Genomic DNA, 25,893 nt, shown 5'->3' on the forward strand with positions numbered 1-25,893 from the left:
AGAAGCTTTCGCTTGGTTGTTGGATCAAGGGTCGGATACAGAAGGCAGTAGTCCTTGAAACGGCGCGTATTGGGAGGAGGTTCCTCACTCTGGAGCCCAGATCGCCGGTTGCTTTGGCATTCAAAAGCCCCGCAAGCGGAGGGTGGATGTTTTTTCTTATAATTTTTTAATAGTGTTTTATATATTTTTAAGCATTGTTAAGAATTCAAAAAAAATAAATTAAATCAATAAATAATAGAAAAAAAAAACGGATGTAAACTTCTCCTACATCCTATTCCCGTGCTTTAGCAGTTGTGGGAATCCAAACCACGGCTATGGACTCAGAAAGCAGGGTCGCTGCCAACTGCGCCAGTCGGCCGTCTAAGCTTTATCAACTCTCAAAGCACTGGCGCAAAAGTGGTGATAATACTTATACAAATAATAACGGTGATAGCTCGGTGGTTAGGACTTCGGTTTCACTTTCGGTGGGCCGAGTTCGAATCCCAGCAAGCACCTCTAACTATTCTAAATTAAATGAGCGTTTTAAGCAATTAAAACATCACTTGCTTCAACGGTGAAGGAAAACATCGTGAAGAAACCTGCATGGCTGAGAGTTGTCCATAGTTTTTTCAAAGGCGTGTGGAGTCCACCATACCGCACTGCACCAGCGTGGTGGACTACGGCCTAAACCTTTAACCCACAATATTTTGTGGGAGGAGACCAGTGCCCTGTAATGGGCCGGTTATGGTTTGTCTCCTTCCAAAATAAGGAGGGGGCTTTTGTCCACCACGCTGGCTCAGTGCGGATTGGTGGACTCCACACACCTTTGAGCACATGATGGACCACTCTCAGGCATGCAGTTTTCCTCGCGATGTTTTCCTTCAGCGTTGAAGCAAGTGATATTTTAGTTGAAATGTAACATATATAGAATGACGTCATTGCAACAAAACACAAAGAAGCAATACAAGAGAACATAACCGTATATAGTGTTAGCGTGTAAAGGCGGTCTTATCATTTAAAGTTACCTTTTAACCTAAACTAAGGTTTAAAGCTAATAATATAGTAACATTCATCGTCAATTTAAAGGGAAATTGTTTTCCCTACAAAAGGTTGTCGGAATAATAAACTTACATTAGTAAGGATTAAAACTTTATGCCTATAAATGACGATTGAAAATAACATTTTAATTTTTTTTGACGTAAAATGAGAACCTTCTGTTTGGTAAGGAACCTAAATGATATGCTGCCAATGTTCATCGGGCACACAATGATATTCAGACATCATAGGCACAAAGAAGCCGCATAATATGATACAGCCTAACGGGTACTTAATGTCTAACCGCAAACATCCGCATCTGATATTTTTATCGGCCACCGCAAACCGCCTATCTATAGTCTAGACATACACCCTTATTAATAAAGTCAGAGTCAAAAATATCTTTATTCAAGTAGGCCCACAGGTGGCACTTTTGATGCGTACATAAGAACCACACGGTAGTGAGATGATGGCGATAACCACATTCGTAAACTGAAAACTAAAGCTGGGGGTTCCAAACGCGTCCTGGTCTAAAAAGAAGCTCACAACAAACTTAGCCGGGTGTTTTTTTTGTTATCACCATCTCACAATGTCATTTAAAATTATTAAAAGAGCAACCTGGTTAGAGCAATAATTTACACCCAAGCTTTTTTATCGATTACGTAGTCCTTTATATTATATGACTTTTCTATAAGCTTACGTTTAATACAAACTTTGAACTTTTTAAGAGACATCTCCAAGATGTCAATGTGTAGTTTATTGTAGAATTGTATGCAATTTCCTTTAAACGAATTATGATTTTTTTTACTACTACTTTCTACCGCGATCACCAACCCGTCTGCCCAGCCCGGAGATTACGGGCGAGTTGTTTGGGAGAGGCCTCAAGTCCAGCAGTGGACTGTTACGGGCTGTTGATGATAACGTATCCAGTGGCGTGCACTTCATACATGCACAAAAGCACTGCATACCCAAATTATTTTCGATTTTTTTCCATTTTTTACCTGCTTTATGCATACCCTGGTCGAAAACCCTGTGCACGCCACTGTCTATGACACTCACAAGTAATGTGGCATTCCTTTTGGTAAATCAATTTTTAAAATCGGTTCCAGAGATTATTCCCTGCAACCTCTTACAAACTTCACCTATTTATAAAGTTAGTATGGAATAAACAATTGAAGCAATACAATATGTAAAGTTTGAAGCATTGGCGGCCGTAACGCCCAGCTATTGATATTCTATTTTTAGTGATCCCAAGAACTTATTATTTGATCACTTTTTAAAGACGTGGCCTTTCGACAATTTTTTTGGACGAGAATTATTGAAAGTACCTAGGTTAAGTTAAGAGACATTTCGTTTATTTTTTTAAAACATTCAATAAATCTAAGTAGCTACATGATTGATAAAATAATTTTCTATAATTTCATTAATTCATTTAATTTTTAATAATTTCTTAACGACAAGGCTGCATGGAAGCAGGCCGCTCCGCTCTCATCTCATCTCACGAGATCCTAAAGATTGTTAAACATTACTGATTGTTTAACTTAGTAAATGTAGAAAATATTTAGTATAAAAAAATATATTATACTAAATATTTTCTACGTTTTCAAAACGGTGCTAGTTTTAAAAACGAAGAAAATATTTATTTCTCGCATTTTAGTTTTTCACAAAGTCGTGTTTTTTGTCCTCATTATTATTTTTTGCTCCTCATATTATTGGCATGGCAACATGCCCCCCACTGTTGTCGGAAGGTATGTATGTACAAGTACAAATAGTATGTGTTAATTGAATACAGCGAATAAAAATATGTAATTCAAATTAAGTACATAATTACTCAGCATATATACATTTATTTAATTAAAATTCGCCTTTCTGTATTGGAACAAGTGATATTTTGCTTTACAATGCATTGACGCATGTTTACTTGCACTCGAATAAACACCCCGAGGTCGCTACACACTGCACGGGGCGAGAAACTACGGAAACAATGATTTAGTTGTACTCTGGGACAGCTACAAAACCTGTCTTAGTCTAAAAAAGTGCAAAGAGTAGAAAAAAAATACTGCCATGTCAGCTAAAACAGTTTTATAGTAACGGGTACAAACAACAAAACTCAAAGGACCGATGCACGTTGAGATCCGATTGTTTAACATTCTAATAGCAACGAAAAAAAGTATAACTACTACACAAATGTACTAGTGTACTCTAAATTGTCGATGGGTCTCTGGACGACATAAAGCGACTCGAAGAAAGCAGCTGGGCACAAAACAGAAGTGTTGATATTCCTACTAAATCCCTTCCTTTATTCGAAAAGCGAAAAGATTTTGTCATAACTGTTCCACTCCGCACTTTAGGCAAGATATGACACGTTCAGCTGCACAGCTCGATAACTTTGCTAAATTATTCGACTGCGGTTTACTCCAAGTGATCCGCGTGTGGTTTGTTAAACCGTTGTACTTACCGCTAAATAAATAATAGTAGCCAGACTGGCAAGTTACGGGCTTCATTAAATGGTGCCAGCAGCGTTGAGCCCTTAACATTTTCTCGCACGTTTACATTGTGTCCATAATTCACCGTGTCGACTCGTATCGCTATTACACTAATTGAAAGTGTCTCGTATATGTTTATCAAACAACCCGTAACTGATAGCTTTTCTGACTCTATATCATATTGAATCATAGCGATGTGATGAGAACAGTCCCGCAGACCGCAAGGATACCTCTTATCAGCGCCCATTGTGCATTTGTTGGAACGATTTAAAACTATATTATACGCCTCACGTGCCTCGTTATCGCAAGTAGCTGTCCAATCGAACGCGTTCCTTAAACTTAGGTGCGTATTTGAACAGCAATTATTGTTGTGATTTTCTTTATAATATCATCATTATAATTTTTTTCAATCAATTAAAATATACAATTGCTGCAACGGTGAAGGAAAACATCGTAAGGAAACCGGCATGCCGGAAAGTTCTCCATAATGGTCTCAAAGGTGTGTGGAGTCCAGCAATCCTTATGGGCCAGAATGGTGGACTAAGGCCTTAAACCCTTCTCGTGGGAGGGAACACGTGCCCTGTAGTGGGCCGGTAATGGGTTGATATGATGATGTTAACCCTTTTAGGAGGGATTCAGTGACAAACACACGTACATAATTTGTATATGAAAGAAGAAGACGAGAGCTTTTTCCCTATTCTATAAGACGTAATAAAAACACAACGGGTGCATAGGCGTACACGACGTTAACGATTTGCGACTCTTAACTGAGTGGCATAAGGTGCATTTTACTTTAACGATGTAGAGTTTAATAATCGAAAACGACTACTCCATTGCGAGCGAGAAAATGTTGTACTAAAGCTACTGCTCATATTCGTAATTAAAATGGCCGAACGCTCGACACACGCTATGCTAATGCGCTAATAAATAAAACGGTTTTAAAATGGATATCAGCTGCAATGATGATTAAATTAATAAATATTTACTTACTAATTTTGAATGTCATACAAATTTTAATGTAGATGTTTGTTTGCGTTAACCAAAATAATTTATCGTCATCGTCATTATTACAAACCCATTAATGGCTAATTACTGAGCACGGGTCACCTCTCAGAATGAGAAGGGCCGTAGTCCACCACGCTGGCCAAGTGCGGATTCGTAGACCTAAACCTCATTTGATAATATTATTAACGCTACAGTCGCTATAAGACTGATGTGAAAGGCATATACTTATTTCGGCATCGACGGTAGGAGAGCCGTGGCTTAATCGGAGAAAGCGCTCAGGCCGCGATTGCCAGAGAGTCGCAGGTTCAAATCTTGTCGGTTCCGAAATTGTTTATATGCATTTTAAATTTATAAAATTGATAATTCCTTCAAGTGTAGGTAAAAACACTAATAAGAGTTATTAAGACACGCACTCAGGCATGCACGATTTGAACGATCTTATTCGTAGTCAGTGGCGTGCACAGGGTATGCATAAAGCAGGTACATGGCATAAAATGTGAAAATTCCCCTCTAATACGTTTTGTATAAAATAATTTGGGTATGCAGTGCTTTTGTGCATGTATGAAGTGCACGCCACTGTTCGTAGTCGTTTCACCAGTAACACAACACTTTAGAGTTACGTGTAAAATGAAACTTACACCCTTGTTATTAAGCTCAGATTCGTCTACACTTTTACAACCAGCGCTCGTGGCGGTAAGTTTGTAAAATAAAAACCAGTAGTACAGTTAGCAACTCGAAAGTCATTGTCATTAGGTTCTTTTTACATTGGAGTTTTAGTGTTTCGATGCTCGGAAACGACTTAGCAATTGCGGTCAAGGAAAACATCGTAAGGAAACCTGCATGGTGGTGTGTGCAGTGTGAAGTCCACCAATCCACACTGGGCCAGCGTGGTGAACTACGGCCTTATCCCCTTCTCATTGTCGGAGACGTGTGCCCTGTTCTGGGCCGTTAATTAAAATACGGGAATTATTATTAGAAGTAATATTATTAGTTAGGAAGTGTGGGTATTGAACGTGCTTTTAGAAGCTCGCTTTGAAGAACTATTCAAACAAACTAAACAATTCTGTTTATCTTAAGTCAACGAGTTCTTGGGTAAAGATCAAGTTAGGAGTGTGTCGATGAACGAGTTTTCCCTTACTTGGAGTGCGGTTTGCAGAAACTAAACGCATTGCATTTGTGCGATATCATTGAGGAAAATAATAAATAAAGTCAGAGTAGCTTGTGTTATGGGTACTAAGATGACCGATGAATAATGCAGTTAACTATTGCTTTATAAATTGAGTATATTTCATATAGGCTGTATTAGGCCACCTGGCGCAGTCGGCAGCGACCTTGCTTTCTGAGTTCAAGGCCGTGGGTTCGACAGTACACACATCGCCATGTAGCCCCAAATTAGACTTAGCTTGTGTTATGGGTGCTAAGACGACTGATGAACATTTATATGAATAATATACATAAATAAATATAATATACATATAAACACACAGACACTGAAAAACATTCATATTCATCACACAAACATTTTCCAGCTGTGGGAATCGAATCCACGGCCTAGGACTCAGAAAGCGGGGTCGCTGCCAACTGAGCCTATCGAAAATCAATAATAAACGAGGGCAAACTTCTTCTATTCTCTGTTGCCGTGCTTTGGCCGGTAGACACGTTAATTTTATCCCTTGTCCCTTTTATGTTTACCCTTTTATGTTGACAAGAGCTAACTTGCACTGGAGCAAAAAAAAAACTCCTATTCAGGTTGTAAACAATGTCTCAGAGTAGGCAGTGTGTTTTAGCATGTATGTAGTGCAGTCTACCGACCTCCATCCAGTGCACAATAAGGTAGGCTAGATAGGTTCAAATAGCCCCCAATCATCTCGTTCGTCCAATTCGCGGCGGCAAATGCGTCGTGAGCTGTCACTGCATGCACTAACGAGGTTTTAGTACGTTTTAATAAAACCAATCAACTTAGTGCCTATATTTAGCGGCGAAAGAGTTTACATTGTCCTTATTAAGATCGTGTATGACCGGATGCGATTTCAGTACGCAATGTAGCAATTTGCAATTTTTATGATCATCCTGCATCCTTGAGATGCATCTCAATAAGTTCAAAATTTATATATAACGTACGCTTATACAAAAGTCCTATTATAATATTAAGGATTACATGTATGATAAAAAAGCTTGGGTATGAATTGCTCTTACTTCATAGCTCAACATTAACTAGACTGTGAGATGGTGATAACAAAAAAAAAAATGGCTAAGTTTGTTGTGGGCTCTTCTTAGACCAGGGCGCGTTTGGAACCCTCCTAGCTTTAGTTTTAAGTTAACGAATGCAGTTATCACGATCACTAATATTAGTGTAACATGTTAAATGTATGAACGCTTCATAGGTGCCTGTAATAAAGTCTACATGAATAAAACATTTTTGAATTTCAATTTTTAGAAACTATGACTGATTTTAGGAATCGACTAGAAGCAGGCGTTTCTTTGAGGAATTCCATAATGAGCATTAAGCTTTATTTGCTAAAAACCGCGATTAGCAGAGATCTGGGCGTAATTTATAATTTCTTCAATCTTTATAATCTTCGTTTCGCTCCGCAATGACACCGCAGCATCCTCAGTAGCGGTTTACTTCACAATTAGTTAACAATTGTTGATTCTTATATAACTGCATTATCCAACGCATCTCTTAAAATAAGTGATCAGTGATAAATTAAAGTATTATTAAAATATATTCTAGTTTGTGTGATTAATATAAAATTTGAATTCTCGTAATAGTTGAATCGTTTATGAGTATTGAAACACTGTAATGTCAGAGAAAAATGGAACGTATCCGCTTTGTTTTTAATCTTAAAATTAGTTCACACTTTTACAGTGTTCTTCTCTTTGCGGAACGTTTGTAAAATATTCAGTAGTATAACATTGTCAATTCCAAATCCTAGAGCGATTAGGTTCATTTTGCTTTGCCGCTTATGTTGCGATTCTACCAAACGAATACTATCACGAGTGTAATAATATATTTTGAACTCACCTTCAGCGGGATTTGAGACGGCGTCGTGAACCAGCGACGCCAAGCAGCCTGAGAGACCTGGAAAATCGATAAGGATTCATTAACAGACACTTCCGAAACATTCCTTTTACACAAATAAATTCAAATTTTGAATTTTTTTGAATTGACTTCCATTACTGGGCATAGATCTTTTGTAGAGACTACCAATTTACAACGTCTCACGGTCAGGGACTTCCTGTAACTCTTTAGATGTTGTCTGCCTACTTTGTGTGTGTGGGGGGGGGGGGGGGGGGGTGTCGTTTATCGTTTATACGATATTTAGCAGTAATGGTTTTAGTAACGGGCTCAAACCCGCTGTGAAATACCTATTAATTAGGAGATCAACAAAAGAAAGTTGTTATCGTCTTATTATATACATGGGACCATCTGGGGGATCTGTGTGTGGGGAATGGGGATGGAATGGAATCAATCCTTACACTCAACACCATACATATTCTCCTGCTTTACGCGGAGTATAGCAAATGAAGCTTAATTTTCATAATGTGATTGGAATATGGCAAACGCATCGATTGGAGAACTTCCTCCGTAAAAACATGAATAATATCATCAGAGCGAAGGTAAAACAGGACAACATAGAAGTGCCGGATAATTTAATATGACGTCGGCATTGCGTTCACTTAACAGAGTGTCTCAAAAACGGGAGCAGGTTCTCCATACGATGCGTATATGTTCTAGTAAGTCTGTTTAAAATAGCTTCTAATGTTGATGTGATTCGCATATGACTAAACCAATCTGCCAAACGGAATAATAGATGAAGTAGGTATCAGTGGTCTGATCTACTTTAATATTATAACAGCAAAGTGAATCAGCGAATGCATGTCGCATGACAAAAGGGCTAAGTGTTGACTGAACGCAGTTATTAGTTTCAAGGACGACTATGCTAATTCTCTCGTCAGTCATACAATGATTTCTCTTCTCACATTACGTTACGGGGAAACTTATACTTTTGATGACGTGATATCGAATATTTAATCACGGAAATTCCCAGCTTTTGGTGGTATATTTTTTATTTTATAATGACAGTTATTTTAATGAAAGCATAGACCATATGTTATAGGCCGTGAGGTGACGTCAGATCAGAATACAGGTTTCATCACACTACTACTATAACTATAAGAGAGAACGAACAGCAGCGTCCTCTGTTCTCCGTCTTTTGCGACCACTTCTAAGTCTAGCAGTGGACTGTTGTACGCCATTGATAATGATAAATAAAAGCATAATAGGAGAGTATAGATTTAGAATAGCATGAAAAATCATAATGAGTCTGATGTGAAGCGGAATACTCCGAAAGGGTCTGGAAATATGTAATGCGGATGCTTAGGGAGGACACTGAATACTGACTTTAAGGGATAAAGGAGAACCTCAACTCTTTGAAACCAAATTTAGCGGTAATTTCAGGAACGCCTAACCGAGGCGTGAAACTTGAAGTTTGCGTAAAATCACATGACTCGAATGCGTGTAACAGCAGACTTGGGGCCTTTGTTCTGTGTTTGCTAGCAAGTGTCGTGGGTACATCCACATTATAACTGGGGGCCGGTGTTCTGTGTTTGTTAGCGTGTGTCGTGGTTACGTCCACATTGTAACTGAGGGCCGGTGTTCTGTGTTTGCTAGTAAGTGTCGTGGGTACATCCACATTGTAACTGTGGGCCTGTGTTCTGTGTTGCTAGCAAGTGTCGTGGGTACATCCACATTGTAACTGGGGGCCAGTGTTCTGTGTTTGTTAGCGTGCGTCGTGATGACCTCCACATTGTAACTGAGGGCCAGTGTTCCGTGTTTGCTAGCGTGTGTCGGGGTACGTCCACAGTGTCACGGGGGCCTGTGTTCTGTGTTTGTCAACGTGTGTCGTGTGTACGTCCACATTATAACTAGGGGCCGATGTTCTGTGAATGTTAGGATGCGTCGTGGGTACTTCCAAATTGTTACTGGTGGCCGATGTTGTTTGTTACCGTGTCAGCGTGTCGTACCGTGCGTGATGTGGTCGTGCCGGTGGCGCGTGAGCTGCGACAGCGTGTGCTTGCTCTGCTCGTAGGTGGCGAAGAAGCAGGCGTGCGCCGGGCCCGCGCCCATCACCACTGCAGACATGCCGCGGATCGGCCTACAAAAAAAAATTTTTTTGATTCAGCAGCTTACAGTGACCTTTAAAAAAGGCACATACAATGGCCCCATGGACGTTATTCCTCATTATGAAGTAGTATTGTGGTTTTCACTTTTTAGCATTTGTTAATGTGAATTTTATGCATTTATTTTTCAGTCCATTTAAAACAAAATTATTAGCTTTAAATCATTGTAGGTACTTCTTTACCGAGAGAATTGTTTAGATCGTCAAAAGCTTCGATTAATTTTGAACATAAGTGATGTATCATCAGCGAACAAATATCCCGTGACTGTCATTAACAAGGTATGGAAGGTCAATAATGTAAATAAGGAATAGAAAAGGTCCTAAAATAGATCCCTGTGTGACATCACTTCGGCTGCTTACACTGGCCTCTATGCCTCACCTCAGCTGCTTAGCTTAGAGCCAGTCCAGTATTAAGAATTAGTGGTCACTTACTTTGACCTTCGACATAAGTGGGGCAATCATAATAGGCTAAGCTTGCATGGAACGGGGTAAAATTTACTTGTCTACCTGCTAAAGCAGGTGAACTGGGGAAAAGAGAAGTTTACACATTCAGAGACCACGATGCCGCGCGGTTTGATGTTCTTGCATTAAGGAGGGCGAAGAGGCGGATCAGTGTTGCGAATGTTGTTGCTGTAGCAAGTGTGGTCGAAATTGTCGCTCACAAATTGGTCTGTAGACCTGCTGGAGAAAATTCCTCCGAGAAAATGTTTGAATCGTTTAACATAGACCACGAGGCATGAATGATGAATAAGTATACGCATTATACACACTTATAACAGGTATATATTATGCTAGCTGTTGCCCGCGACTTCGTCTGCGTTATATTTTGTTTTTTGATGTGGTATTAAATTTAGTTGTACTTAGTTCTAAAAATAATTAAAGTATATCGCTAAGCCTTAAATGAGGAGTTCTGTCCTATATCTCCAAACATATTCATATCTACACAAAGTTTGCGGAAAATGAAACACATAGTTACAACCTCTATAGTAAAAAAAAAAATATTTACATCGGTTATAATTTGTCGGAGTTATGGTGTAAAATTGTCAACCACTTTCATCCCCTCTCCCAAAGGAACCGAGCTTAATGTCGGGATAAAAAGTATCCTGTATTACTTCTCACACTACCAAGAATATGTGTACAAAGTTTCATGAGAATCGGTTAAGTGGTTTTTGCGTGAAAGCGCAACAAACAAACTTACATTGACATTTATAATATTAGTAGGGAAGAAGATAAACTGTACATTAATAAAGAATTACCGTGCGAAAAAAAACAACAAAACACGTGTATTGATCTCTAGTGAAAGCGAAATGGCACCTAATCAAGTATTAATGTATACAAATAGATTACTGTTTCACGGTAACGTAAACAAAGCGTGGATATTATGAAAGAGCACGCCGGCTGGTCCGATATGTTTACCTTCCGACGTCACTCACATAACATTACGGAGTCAATGCACAGTGACCCTTAGAGTAGACTTGTACGCTAATGGAAAAATTTAACTAATGCTACTCATTTTTGAGGCGTAAATTCTGAACAGATAATTTTTAATTTACATGTAATCCCCATTTATGCAATCTTACCTTTTGGTAAGTGATGATGCAGTCAAAGAATGCAGCGGGCTAACCTTTTAGGGGAACGCCAGTTACATTAAACCTATAACATACAATTTACGTTACTTCAAATAAATCGTTTTCTACGCGGCATCGTATCTGAACGCTTAAACGCGGCACCTCTTTGTCAGTAGGTTAATAACCTCCATGGTTAACCAGAAAAAAAAACTGAAATTTTATTTGTACAAATTTTCCCGGAATCTGTCTTCTATTTATTACGCCAAAGCGATCACCAGGTCGTACGAAGAAGCTCCAAAACCATAGAGATGCGTTCCATTTTACTCTGACGTTTCGTTCGTTAACGTTTCGATACTCGATAATGGTTCTTCTATATCGCACTAGGGGTACAGGTTACGCGGGGACAGTTATGTTTGTTTAACTGTCGCCCTCAACGCGTCACTATCGCCGCTGTGATAACGTATCATCAATCACTTTCACTGGCTGCATTCGTGACCAATTTCTGAGAGTATTATTGATCTATATAAATAAGATTAGTTTGTTTATTTATACGCGCTAATCTATGGAACTAATAGTCCGATTTGAAAGAAGGAGGTTTTTAATTGGAGATGTCAAGATCTCAGGAGAAAACGTTATATAGACGGAACATTCTGAAAACTGTATTGTATAAAGGTATATTATTTTTAACCGACTTACAAAAAAGGACTAAGTTCTCAATGCGGTTGTAGTTTTTTTTTTTTTTTTTGTTTGTTAGCTCGGAACTCTGTCATTTATGAACCGATTTGAAAAAAAAATTTTTTTTTGAGACGGTATACTTTCCATGTGGTCCCATTTTGATCAGGTCAAGATCTGTTGAAGGGATCCTGGAGAAATTAAAAGAACTCTTTAAATATTATAGGGATACCTATAGCGATTTTAGTATTTTTAAAGTAACTTGAGCATTTGCTATCGAAAATCACCATTATCACCGAAACTAGACAATCATAATTACACTGGTTGCGCTTCGATTATGGTATATCGTAGGAAACCAATTTATGCTCATCACAATAAAGGAGGGGATGGTGAAGTGCCGGGAGAACTCCTTAAGCATTAACGCCCTAGCAGGGGACAGCACAGGCAGGAGACAAAAATTATATCCCCTGAGAGGGGATATAATTAACGTGTCACCTGCTAAATCACTGGAACATGGAATAGGAGTAGTTTACCCCCGTTTATTAATACACATATATTATTTGGATATTATTTACACTTGTGCGCCAGTGGTCTGAGAGTCGATAAAGCTGTGGGAGACGGTACATTTTTATCCTTCCCACGAGGATATAAATGTCTCCTGCCCATGCTAGCCGTGCTGTCATGGGATATAATTAACGTGTCCACCAGCTAAAGCACGGGAACCGGGAATAGGAGAAGTTTACTCCGTTTATTATTACACATATTTTATTTGGATATTATTTACACTTGTGCGCCAGTGCTCTGAGAGTTGATAAAGCTGTGGGAGAAGATAAATTTATATCCTTTCCCCTGGGATACAATTGTCTCCTGCCCATGCTAGCCGGGCCCAGTTTGCAGCGACTCTGCTTTCTGAGTCCAAGGCCCGGGGTTCGATTCCCACAAATGGAAAATGTTTGTGTGATAAGCATGAATGTTTTTCAGTGTCTGGCTGTTTATATGTATATTATAAGTATTTATGTATATTATTCATAAAAATATTCATCAGTCATCTCAGTACCCTTAACACAAGCTACGCTTAATTTGGGGCTAGATGGCTATGGGTGCGTTGTCGTAGTATATACATTATTTGTAGAAGGTAATAGTTAATATCGGCTATAAAAATTTAGATATGATTGCTACCCTACTAAAAAGCGTAAAAAAAAATTATTTTGACAGAAAATAACCGACTTTGTTATACAACTAAAAAGCAAGAAGTAAACATTTTCTACAACATTTTAATGTCGGTGCCAAGTAACAACGCTCTCGAGCAACAACCCCCCATTAATGCTTGAGGAGTTCTCCCGGCAATTCCCAGATTTTTCCTGCCGGGAACTGACACACATGTCTAATATAGCTATTCTATGACGTCATTTATTTCGACGTAGACATATCCCCTGGGTTTTCGTGGATATTCTGGCATCTCTTGCACGGTGAATTATAATAATAATAATAAACTTTATTCAGCTTCCACACATAAGTAAACTAATGAAAACTAATTACGAATTACATTAAAACTAATTAAAACGAATTCTACACTATTTTACAAACTAAATGCCTTATCGAAAGGTGCTTCAGCTGAAAAGGCTGCTACCTCAGCATGTTGCTGCAGTATTTGACAACTGCAGCGCTGATTTTCAGGTATAGCCTTGATTGGCGTCACGGATTTGCCGGGAAAAGTTTAAAAAGAAGCGAAGTGAACTTGACAAGAAGAGGGAGTATACGGAAAAATAAAGTAAAATAATCTATATATATATAATGAAAATGGTCTTCGTTTGAGGCTCAATCACGCCTAAACCACTGATCGTATCGACATGAAACTACCACCATTCGATGCGAAATTTTTCCTAGATGGTTTATGGCTATCTATTTTTTGAATTCCAACATTCCTTCATTTTTTTATTGCTGTTTTACTTTTATGAACATTTATCCCGCTAATAAAAACAAAAGATAAGCATTTTCTCTTGATTCTTTTGTTTTCATGGATTTCAACAGAGTGTATTAAACGGATTATGGTTTTTTACATTCAGCTAAGAATCTACTCACGGTAGTGGAGAACGGCTGGACCAATTGGGCTTTTTTTTTATCTTCAGAATTGTCAGGAGAAAGTTTTGTATGTAAGAAAATTTTAAAAAAGCCCGATAAAAAGTTAAAAATTTCGATGATAATCGAAGAATTCCCATCTATATAGTCACTCACCACAAAATCTCGGGAACCATAAGACTTAGAAACGTGAAACTTGGTAGGAATATTACTTTTGCTATGTAGAGGTCAGCTATGAATAGATTTTAAGAAATTCATTCCCCAAAGGGGATTGCGGGGGCGTTAACAATGAACAATTCCCGTTTTTAAACTATAGCTCCTATAGACTTCAAATTTGGTAGGAATCTTCTGTAAGAGGTGTAGAAATAGGCTATGAACGAATTTTACGATAGCTCACCCCACAGGGGGTTGCGGGGGTGGGTATTAACAATTAATATTTTTGATTTTCCAGCTAAAGCTCCTACAAGCTCCAAATTTTGTAGGAATTTTCTATAAGTGATGTAAAAATGATTTATGAACAAATTTTACGATATCCCACCCCAAAGAAGATTGCGGGGGCGTTAACAATGAAAATTTTCAATTTCCAAGCGATAGCTCCTATAGACTCCAAATTTAGTGAGAGTGTTCTATATGTAATATAAAAATGATCTTCGAGCGGATTTTACAATGAATCACCTCCAATCAGGTTCGCGGGGGTGGGTGTTAACAATAAAAAATTTCAATTTCGAAATATAGCTTCTAAAAATTCTAAATATGGTAGGAATCTTTTATTATTCACATAAAGAACATCTCAAAATGGATTTCAATAAAGTCTACTTCCGACAGGAATTGCGGGGGTGGGTGTTAAAATCTAAAATTTTTATTTCTAACCTGTAACTTCTACAGACTCCAAATTTGGTGGGGATCTTCGTGTATGTAGGGATATTCGTGTATTTCCTTACAACAATCGTCTTTTTGGCAGCGGAGAAAAAGTCATTGAGAGGTTTCAAAAACTTAACTTTACATGTAGCTATCCAATCAACGGACTAAGAATTTTACATTCATTTTACTTTTGCAGACTACATAACCGACGAATTCTTTTATTGCGGGATCGCGGAAATGTAATAAATGATTAAAATGAATGCATTTTCCAAGCACATGAGATGTGGAAAAGAAATTTAGTTACTTATTCCAATAGAATTCATAAAAAACATGCACAATTAATTTTCTATAAAAAATTGATGTCACGGAGAAAATTTTAGTTAACAGAAAATTCGTCGCACTTGAACCTAGACAGATTTCAACTTCACATATGAGACTTGCAATGACTTTAACTTAAACTTTCAATGCTCATTTCAAATTTTTTTCTTCATGTCAATTATTATTAATTTTTGGAAGAAAGGCACGGAAATGATTGCACATTGAAAGTTACAATGAATATTAGTGAGAAAAAAATCACCTGGATGAAAGATACAGGCTAAATCGATGGAATTTGGAATTTGAGTAAGTCTAAACAATATCGATGCTTACAGTTCTATCCGCGGGGCCTATTTATGTTCATACAAAAAAAAAAAAAGGAGAATAATAAAAATATGAAAAAAAATAAATAAAAATGAAACATAAAATGTAATTTATTTCCTTTTTCAATTCGCCCAGCGAAGCGGGCTGGAAACGGCTAGTATATATATAAAATTATCAAACGATACAATAGAACCACCACCACATAAAAGGAAAAAAAAATATATATATATATATATATATATTTATATAATATATATACATATAAACAAATGTTACGCGTAAGCCCGACAACAAGCAATTAGTCTGAAAGATCCGGAATGTCTTTTTATTGATGAGTTTTTTGATTATCCAAAAATACCTTTTTAATGGTATTCTTGAACGAAATCATTGACTTCCTCATACGGGCTGAAGGTGGAAGGTCATTCCAGACCTTACAGGCAGAGTACTTAAAAGTACCACGAAAAGCAGCAGTTCTATGCCATGGCATTGAGATCCGAGGCGCAGACCTTGTGCTACGTTTTCCATTTTCGTGAGCCCATTTTATTTTTGAACGAATCGACCATACCCTCCCGGAAACAGCGAAGAGTTTCTTCGTAACTTTCAGGAGAGATGCGTAAATACATTTCCTTGTATTTCCTTCGGCCATAGCCGAGACCTCGAGACATTTATATAGGTTACTCCATATTATGCTTATGCGTGTAACAATTCCACGTATGGCGGTAAAGCGAGCGCGCATTGCGCGGCGCGGTCAAGGTCACCCGCCACAGTAATCGATACGATCTATGGGAATTCCCAGCTCGACCTTTGAGACTTGCCTGCGTCTTAAAACTTCACCATAGGAGTTTATGACCATGTTTTTTGAGGACCTCTCTGACGCAACGGTGAGCGCCGTGAATTTAAGTCCCGGGTTCGATTCCCAGCAGAGAAAATTTATAATTTCTGAACTTTCTCTGGTCTGGTCTGGCTGGAGGCTTTGGCCGTGGCTAGTTACGACCCTACCGACAAAGACATGCCGCTAAGCGACTTAGTGTTACCATCATCACTTACCAGCAGGTAAGATTGCAGTCACGGGCTTACTTGTAGGGGAATAAAAAGAAAAAAAATGTAGTAGTAGTACTAGTAGTGCTTTTTGTGATGTACTACCGCTATGCATGCGGTCACCAAATGGATACTCAGGTCGTTTATTTCCAGTAGCCTTAGCATAAGATTTGCTCGCTCGCAATCGAGGCGTTTAAGAGTATCAAACTCTGTTTTGCCAAAGTAAAGTAGACCTAATGACAATCCTTTTAGGGTCACAAGTAGAATTTTACAAACGATTTGTCAAAAGCACGAGCTATAGAAATGTAGGCGAATGTCAGATTTAATAAGACCCATTTTACTCCGATGTTAAAAGTATTTCCCTACCCAAAAACGATCTCCTCAATTGAGAGCGAGTAGACCTTGTAGCAGTGGCGTGCACTTCATACATGCACAAAAGCGCTGCCTACCCTAACATTTCCATATAACTGGCAGGAGGATTTTGCCAATTTACTTCTTTATCCGTGCCCTGTAGTTCGTCGGTAATAGGTTGATATGATGATGACTGCTAAATCATACTTCAGCTCAAAAGTCACGCGCAGCTCCAATGCTATTTGCGAGAGTTTAGGATTATTGCCAACTTATTGAGCAACTGCTGAGTTTCTTGCCGGCTTCTTCTCGGTAGAATCTGCCTTCCGAACCGGTGGTAGAATCACTACAAACAGACAGACTTGACGTTTCAAAAGTGCTTATATTAGGCCTACTTGAAATAAATGAATTTTGAATTTTTTATTTATTTGATTATCTCTAAAATATAATTTTTATTAATACATAACTATAACCTAAAATAAACTATTTAAAAACTAAATAAAATCTAAAACGTCCTCGAAACCACCGCAGCGAGGCACAGTTCCTAAGATGCTGGCAGCATTGCCCCTCTGGATGGCCAAACTAATTCGTTGGCCAAGGTAACTGCCCGCTCTAGGATCACCGGTAGACTCGATAGCCCTTTTCGATAATTCTTTGAAAAGGGCTCTCGCCTCCGGACCCCACGGTCCCAAAGTCTCTACTCCAAAAGGCACAAAAATGAAGCTGCTATCCAGGTTTTCATATTTACGCCTCTTGGCCTGCTCGGCACTGGAAGCAGCCGCACCTACCATTGACGAAGTGGCCTGGATGTGTGATGCAGCTAGGGTATCAACACAAGTTGCATCCCACAGAAGTGACCTTCCAAGCCTATTTTTATTATCTTAACAAACGCGATTGCAAGCTTAGTAAGATTTGCATGCTCGCAATCGTAGTGTCGCTTTCGTGTATCGAAACACTGTAACGTCAAAGCATAATGGACCGAATTTTACTCGTTTTAGAGTCGTAAATTCTGTATAGGTATGTTTTATTTTACCAATATTGCTTTAGTGTAGAAGTTTGTTCGGGGACTGAAGTTCAACCATTCATCTTTGGAATTGATATGTGTATGATATTTTGTGAAAACTTCGTCAGCGCGATGTAGAATATTGGAACGCCCGCGCCATCTAGTTAGGTAACGTGTAAACCACCATAGCATATTAAGCCAAAAACTTATTCACATTCGCATTTTCAACATTACTTAGTTTTATTTACTACTAGCCTCTGCCCGTGAATACGTCTGCGTGGACTTCAGAATCGGGTCTAAAACTTCGCTCGTTAACAATTTTTAATTTTACCACGGTAACTATTTGAAAGATCGGTATAGAAAGTGCAAGTCCTTTTCATAGCATAGGTGACATGCATACCAAATTTCAAAGGTGTCTGCCTGCGGCTTAGCTGATAGCTCATAAACAATTTTTTTATTTTCCTCTGAAACTACTTAAGGAATCTAGGTAAAATGTAGCCTATGTTGTTTTCAATGTCATAGGCTACATGCATGCCAAATTTCATCCAAATCCGTACAGCCTTTTATGCGTGATTGAATAACAAACATCCACACTTTCACATTTGTAGTATTGGTAGGATTGCAAATATTCAGAGATGAATCAGGGTCCCTCCCCGGACGGAGTTCGTCGGTGGCCGGCACTCGGCGTACCACAGCGCATCGCTACTATGTACATAATGGAACAAACCGTAAATACCTACTTCCGCGCTTACTATTCATGCGAGTGGATGTGATATCTCCACTTGTATTATGGAAATGTTATGTAAGATACACTTATATTTATGATCACCTCTCTGACGCAGCTTTGAGAACTGTGGATATATGAGAGGAAGGTCCCGAGTTCGATTTTCGGCAGGGGAAACTAGTAAAAAAAAAAAATTTGGGAAAGTGTGGAAGTGCTTTTCCCGGGACGTGCCCAAAAGGCGTCGTACACGGGAGGCACCGGTGCGTTCTTAGGAGATCCCGGAGCCTCCCTTCATGTGCTGAGGCCGGCAACCGAGGGGGTTTTAGTGGGTAGTAATCCCACATAACCCAATTATTTACAATTCGGGTATCTCGTAATCAGATTTCCCCCCCGTCAACAAAAAAAAAAAAAAAGGGGGAAACTAGTAACCACGCCGAAGCCTTCCTACCCACTTCAGCTTCGCGACTGGTTCAACTATATAGATAACTCTGATTCTTTTATGATCGACAGCCGATTGGCGCCTTGCTTTCTGAATCCGTGGCTGTGGGTACAATTTCCACAGCTGGAAAATGTTGGTGTGATGAAAATGAATGTTTTTCAGTGTCTGGGTATTTATCTGTATATTATAATTAAAAAATTTATGTATTATTCTTACAACATTTATGAGTTATCTAAGTACCCAAAACACAAGATACGCTCAATTTGGGTCTAGATGGCGATTTGTGTAGATACGTGTGGACGTTATATATTTATTTATCTATTTATATAAAGATCCGCTCAAATGAAGCGGTGATAGCGCATTGGGTAGGAGCTAGCCTAGCCTAGGGGGAGTTCGAATCCAAGCACGCACTAACTTTTAGATTTATGTGCGTTTTAAGTAATTAAAATATCACTTGCTTCAACTGTGAAGGAAAACATCGCAAGGTCTGCATGCCTGAGAGTTCTACATAATGTTCTCAAAGGTGTGTTAGATCCCCCAATCCGCACTGGGCCAGCGTGGTGGACTACGGCCTTAAAACCTTCTCATTGTGGGAGGAGAGCCATGCTCTGTAGCGGGCGGATAATGGGTTTATAAGATGATGATGATGATGATGATGATGATACGGATCCCCTTATTCATCGCGTTGTATTATTTCGAGGATAGCTCTCTCCATCGTCCGCTGAGTGACTGAGCCCTCGGGCCATACATGATACCTACAGACAAATGTAAACCTATGCGTAACTTTCATCGAAGCAATTTCCTCAACAATCAGGTTAATTACCAAATGCTTCACGCGATATACAAATGCGAGTGTGTACATACGATTTGATTAGCAAACAATTAGCATACTTGATTTTAACAAGTGCTTGGGGGGCTGCTCTACGATTTTTGTTACCCTTATCAGTAAGTCAAGACGGACAGAAATAAAAACGAAAGCCATGAATAAATTACTAACATTATATTTGACTTACGCCCGTCAGACCTGGCCAATATTAAAGAAAACCTTAGACAGTGTGGGTAGAGGGCCAGAGGGGATTGAAACGGATCTGTCTGTATATAAAAATGAAGGATAAGCGCGTGCTAGGATTCGAACTCGGCCCCCCGATAGTGAAGTCGAGCTCTTTCCCACTGGGCTATCACCTATATCAGTAACTATTCCTAACGGTTTCATCTGGAACTGGAGACTTAACCTATACATTTGTATCCAGAATACCACCATTCCCCTATTTTCTCACAGGATAATGTTTTTGTTTGTTTTAATACTTTATTGCACAGACTAAAAATTAATATGTACATAGGCGAGACTACATGCCCGGAGTCATTTTATACCAGTCTAACCTTTAGTAATGTAGACAGTGTTCAAATAACTGTGCGTAGATAGAGAAGTCATAATAGCTACAAATTACAAAAAGAACAGTACAGATGTAAGGTTTTAGTCAGCATGCTATTTTCACTTAACCGTTAGAGAACTCAACACACCATTGTAAATAATCCTCGGTTAAAGTGAGAAGTCATAATAGCTACAAATTACAAAACGAACAGTAGAGATTTAAGGTTTTGGTCAGCATGCTATTTAATAATATAATAATAATAATATTTTGTTTATTGTTCAATAAAACATAGGTACAATTTACATTACATCTGCACAATAGGTATAACTTATATTAATGTTAAAATTAACTAATTATTTTCACTTAACCGTTAGAGAACTCAACACACCTTTGTAAAAAATCCTCGGTTAAAGTGCACTAGATATTATCTCAATGATTCAATTAATGTTTAGGGAGGCACTGACCCCTGTGAGACGGGATTTCCTAGTTTAGGGGTCAGGATTCCAAAGATTTGTCGTACTGAGTTTTTCTCATAAACTTTTTCAATTTCTATTTCATTGTTTTGTTCGTCAAATCAAAGTCTAGTGTTGACATTTCGCTATAATTTTATTCGCTAGTGAAAATATATAAATTTATAATCAAAACAAACAAAATGCTCCTTATCGAGCAAACTTCGGCGCTGCTTTTGGAGAGTTAGACAGATCAGGCTGGACTGGCTGGATACAGCTGCAGTAGCTGTACCAATAACGGACGTTACCCGGAGAAGCGGCATTAGGTTGCGTACGCTCAAATTTTATAAATAAATTCCCACAAAAGAGCGAAAAGTAAGTAATGAAAACTCGCACTGATCAATAGAACTGTCAAAATTTTAGCAGGCTACCAAATCGTGCGATCATTGAATTGTCATTGTGCATTTCGCTACAATTTTGCTTTCCTAAATAACTCTACAATGCCCAATAATTCCGTTTTAACGAGAACTCAAAGACAAATATGAAAAATGAAAGAAAATTGAATGATGATTATGATGAGAACCGATAGTCACAAACAACGTAAGTACACAAACTATTACCTACATATCAATCTCCCGCTATGCTGTATCTATCAATAGAACTGCCGATAAGGGCCGAGCGCGTGTTTATGAACCGTAGAGTAATAGGTAAATAACGAAATAAATCTATATATATATAAAAAGTTGTGTTAGTTACACCATTTATAGCTCAAGAACGGCTGGACTGGTTTTTATGATATTTGATTTTTTGCATTCCTCTTAGACCGGAATAGGATAATAAGCATTAAAATTCATCAAGGCACAACGCCAGAGGCATGGCACAGGAGCGTGGTTGTTCTGTTCTTCAAAAAAGGTGATAATACCTTGCTGAAGAACTACAGACCTATCTCGTTGTTGAGCCATGTCTACAAGTTGTTCTCGAGAGTCATTACGAATCGTCTCGCGAATAGGTTCGACGACTTCCAGCCTCCTGAACAAGCCGGTTTCCGAAAGGGCTTCAGTACCATAGACCACATACATACGCTGCGGCAGGTTATACAGAAGACTCAAGAGTATAACCGGCCACTTTGCTTAGCGTTTGTGGACTATGAGAAAGCCTTTCATTCGGTGGAAACTTGGGCTGTGTTTAGGTCACTGTAGAGATGCCGAAGTGTTTGTACAAAAACGCCACTATGTCAGTCCGTATACAGGACCAGACTACGAAACCGATCCAACTGCAGCGAGGAGTACGACAGGGAGATGTTATCTCCCCGAAGCTGTTTACCGCTGCGTTGGAGGACGTTTTTAAGCTTCTGGATTGGAACGGGCTTGGCATCAACATTAACGGCGAGTACATGACTCAACTTCGGTTTGCCGACGATGTAGTCATAATGGCAGAGACTCTGGAAGACCTTAATGCGATGCTCAATGACCTCAGCAGAGTTTCTCAACAGGTGGGCCTTCGTATGAACATGAGCAAGACGAAAATTATATCTAACGCTCATGTTCCGCTCCACCCAATAATTGTTGGGAGCTCTGCACTCGAAATTGTAGACGAGTATATATACCTAGGACACACGATCCAGTTAGGTAGGTCCAATTTCGAGAAAGAGGTAAACCGCCGAATCCAACTCGGATGGGCAGCGTTCGGGAAACTTCGTGACATCTTCTCGTCCAAAATCCCTCAGTGCCTGAAGACTAAAGTCTTCGAACAGTGCGTGTTGCCAGTGATGACTTACGGATCAGAGACATGGTCGCTAACTATGGGCCTCATAAGAAGGCTCAGAGTCACTCAGCGGGCGATGGAGAGAGCTATGTTAGGAGTGTCTCTACGTGATCAAATCAGAAATGAGGAGATCCGTAGAAGAACTAGAGTTACCGACATAGCTCAGCGAGTTGCGAAGCTGAAGTGGCAATGGGCGGGGCACATAGCTCGGAGAACCGATGGACGTTGAGGTCTTAAGGTCAGATGACATCAGGCGAGTAGCTGGGAGCCGTTGGAGGCAAGCGGCCCAGGACCGTGCATTGTGGAACTCCCTACAAAAGACCTATGTCCAGCATTGGACGTCAATTGGTTGAGATGATGATGATGATGAAACGCCAGAGAGGATAGCAGGAAAGACGGGCAAGAGCATCTATGGAAAGAAAGCCCTTGCTACTTATGGAGGTGGTACCTATAATATATTTTTTTTATTATATCTATATATATATATATATATATATACATATATAAATACTACGACAACGCATATACATAAATACTTATAATATACATATAAACACCCAGACACTGAAAAACATTCATGCTCATCACACAAAAAATTTCCAGTTGTGGGAATCGAACCCACGGCCTTGGACTCAGAAAGCAGGGTCGCTGCAAACTGCGCCAATCGGCCGTCAATCAAAATTGAATCGTCTTGGGGAATAGGTATGGGAATAGGTAAATAACGGAATAAATAATTAAATATGTATAGTAAACAGACTGCTACCTGCGGAGTCACCCGCGCTGCCGTGATGATGCGTAACGAAATGATGATATACGCACGCTACTTTACTTATAGCTTTACTATAAGCTCCTTCTACTTTTTTACTTCATGAGCGTTACGCTCTCTGTGGTGTTAATTAAAAAAAAAAACAATAAATTCTAATTGATTCATTTATTTCAAGTAGGCCTACTTTATAGGCACTTTTGAAACGTCAAGTATGTATGTTTATAGTGACTCTACCACTATTATAAGTGGGAGGTCTCGGGGTCCGGGTCCCGTCGGGAATGTAAAATTTGCCCTGGTCTGGTCTGGTGTCCATTAACTTAACCAACCCATAAAGCATTCCCAGAACGCTACAAAATTTATATTTATTTTTTGAGATGCATGCCGGTTTGCCAATAATTGGGTTTACACTACACTACAACTTTATGTTTCTCACTTTTGTAGTTTCTAAGCTAGTTTCAGTGTATGTCGGTGAACCTAATAAATAAATAAATTTTTTTCGTCACCTGTCGCTTATGCGACATGGGTGTGTAATGTGTTATAGTGACGCAATCATTACAATCAGTGAGATATGGGGTAGCTACAACATTCGCCCAACGATCTTATCAGTTAACAGGTTACTCTTATCGCGTGAATGGAAGCATTATTTTTTTATATGTACCTATACTTTTCATAGTTATTTTTGATTTGATGGACCAAGCAGATGGTCAGTTGGTCAGCTGATGGTACGAGGAAAACCATCCGCATTCATGACTGTTGCTGTGGCTGTGGGTGCGGCAGTGGGGGTGGGATTCAGAGTGGGTGTGGTAGTGGCGATTGGTTGTGGCATGCATAGAGAGTATGCACAAAGCGGGCAGATGTTATAAAATAAAAATATATTCACAGTATAAGAAACTTATATATATCATTGTATGAGTTATAAAAAGCCTACCCTAAAGTTTTAATAACTCTTACTGGAGATTTTCTTCACTTTATATCATCCGCGTGTCGTCTATGCACGCTACTGGCTATGGGTATGGCTGCAGGTGTGGGTGTGGCAGTAGGAGTGTCTGTGGGTGCGGCAGTGGGAGTTGCTACGGGTGTACTGCAGGGATGGCGGTGGAAGTGGAAGTGGATGTGGGTAGACCAGTGGCTGTGGGTGAGGCTGTAGCTGTGGATATGGCTGTGGGAGTGACACTTTACACGACGTGTCTCACGCCTACTGCTCTGCTGATAGGCGACAGTTTTGCAATAACCGTCAGCTGGGCCATATGCTAAGTCCGCCAAATTCAAAGATAGAAAAAAAAAGGGTTTTTAATCTACCTTCGAATTTGGCGGACTTAGCATATGGCCAAGCTGATGGTTGAGGTCATCAGCTCTGATCAGCTGGGCCATATGCTAAGTCCGCCATATTCAAAGATAGAAAAAAAAGGGTTTTTTAATCTACCTTCGAATTTGGCGGACTTAGCATATGGCGCAGCTGATGGTTAAGGTCATCAGTTCTGATCAGCTGGGCCTTATGCTAAGTCCGCGAAATTCGAAGATAGAAAAAAAAAAGGTTTTTTAATCTACCTTCGAAGCTTCAGTTTTTAAGATAGCATGATGCAACGCATCGCATACCCAACCGGTATTTCCAGAGATAAGTGCATTGAAATTTGTCAAAATAGAGGTGAGAGTAGATGACGAGATTGTTGATAGCAGTCACCATTGATAATAATCTGATTGATGGAACGAACAGTTAACAAAGGAATACACTGTTCATAATTTAAAAAAAAAAAACTAGTTTTTGAGCGGATGGTTTAAATAGAAGGGGGGGCTCTGCTTCACTTAGCTAAAACCGGGTTTATTTATTATTTATTTATTTATAATAAATAAATAATAAATAAACTTCAAGGTTTCAGACTTGTCCTGCGCTTTTTCTTGGCTGCCGCTAACACAAAGTATCAAACTCGTTTTTTTTTTCTGAAAACCTAAAACGGAACGACCCAGTAAAAAAAACGAGTAAGTTATACACATAAATAGAGATCCTTCAGCAGATGAACCCACAACTTTCTATACCGATCTCTCAAATAGTTCCCGTGGTAGAATTAAAAATTGTTAACGAGCGAAGCTTTAGAAACAATTCCGAAGTCCACGCAGACGAAGTCGCGGGCAGAAGCTAGTTTATTATAAAACTAGAAACTAGTAAGCCAGCATTATGTCTTGTTCCTCTGCGCTTGTGAAAGGTTAAGGACGTGGCTTATTTTAAGTCTCGCCATTTTAAATTGCTGCTCAAAACGATAAAAAGATCTACGCGGAAATGATAAGTCAACATTTACTAAATTTTTTAACATATTCAAGTGAAACGGCTGCAAGGACGTCTATGATGCATCGCCTAATCGCGTTTTAGGACCTGTCATATTATCATCCCTATCCCTATCCCTATACCTACTAATATTATAATTATAAATATCAATGTAAGTTTGTTTGTTACGCTTTCAAGCAAAAAATACTTAACCGATCTCTC

The 25,893-nt window shown here is 39.1% G+C and overlaps 1 protein-coding gene across 1 annotated transcript in view; it reads right to left on the reverse strand.

The window, feature by feature from the left end:
* Positions 1-25,893, reverse strand: part of LOC120634365 (mitoferrin-1) — a 60,862-nt gene that overhangs the window by 15,006 nt on the left and 19,963 nt on the right. The window contains exons 3-4 of the mRNA XM_039904881.1: positions 9,534-9,664; positions 7,531-7,587 (exon numbers count right to left, since the gene is read on the reverse strand). Coding sequence (XP_039760815.1) covers positions 7,531-7,587; positions 9,534-9,664 — 188 coding nt within the window. The remainder of the gene's footprint in view (positions 1-7,530; positions 7,588-9,533; positions 9,665-25,893) is intronic.

This window comes from Pararge aegeria, chromosome 23 (genome assembly GCF_905163445.1).
Source record: "Pararge aegeria chromosome 23, ilParAegt1.1, whole genome shotgun sequence".
Classification (NCBI taxonomy): domain Eukaryota; kingdom Metazoa; phylum Arthropoda; class Insecta; order Lepidoptera; family Nymphalidae; genus Pararge; species Pararge aegeria.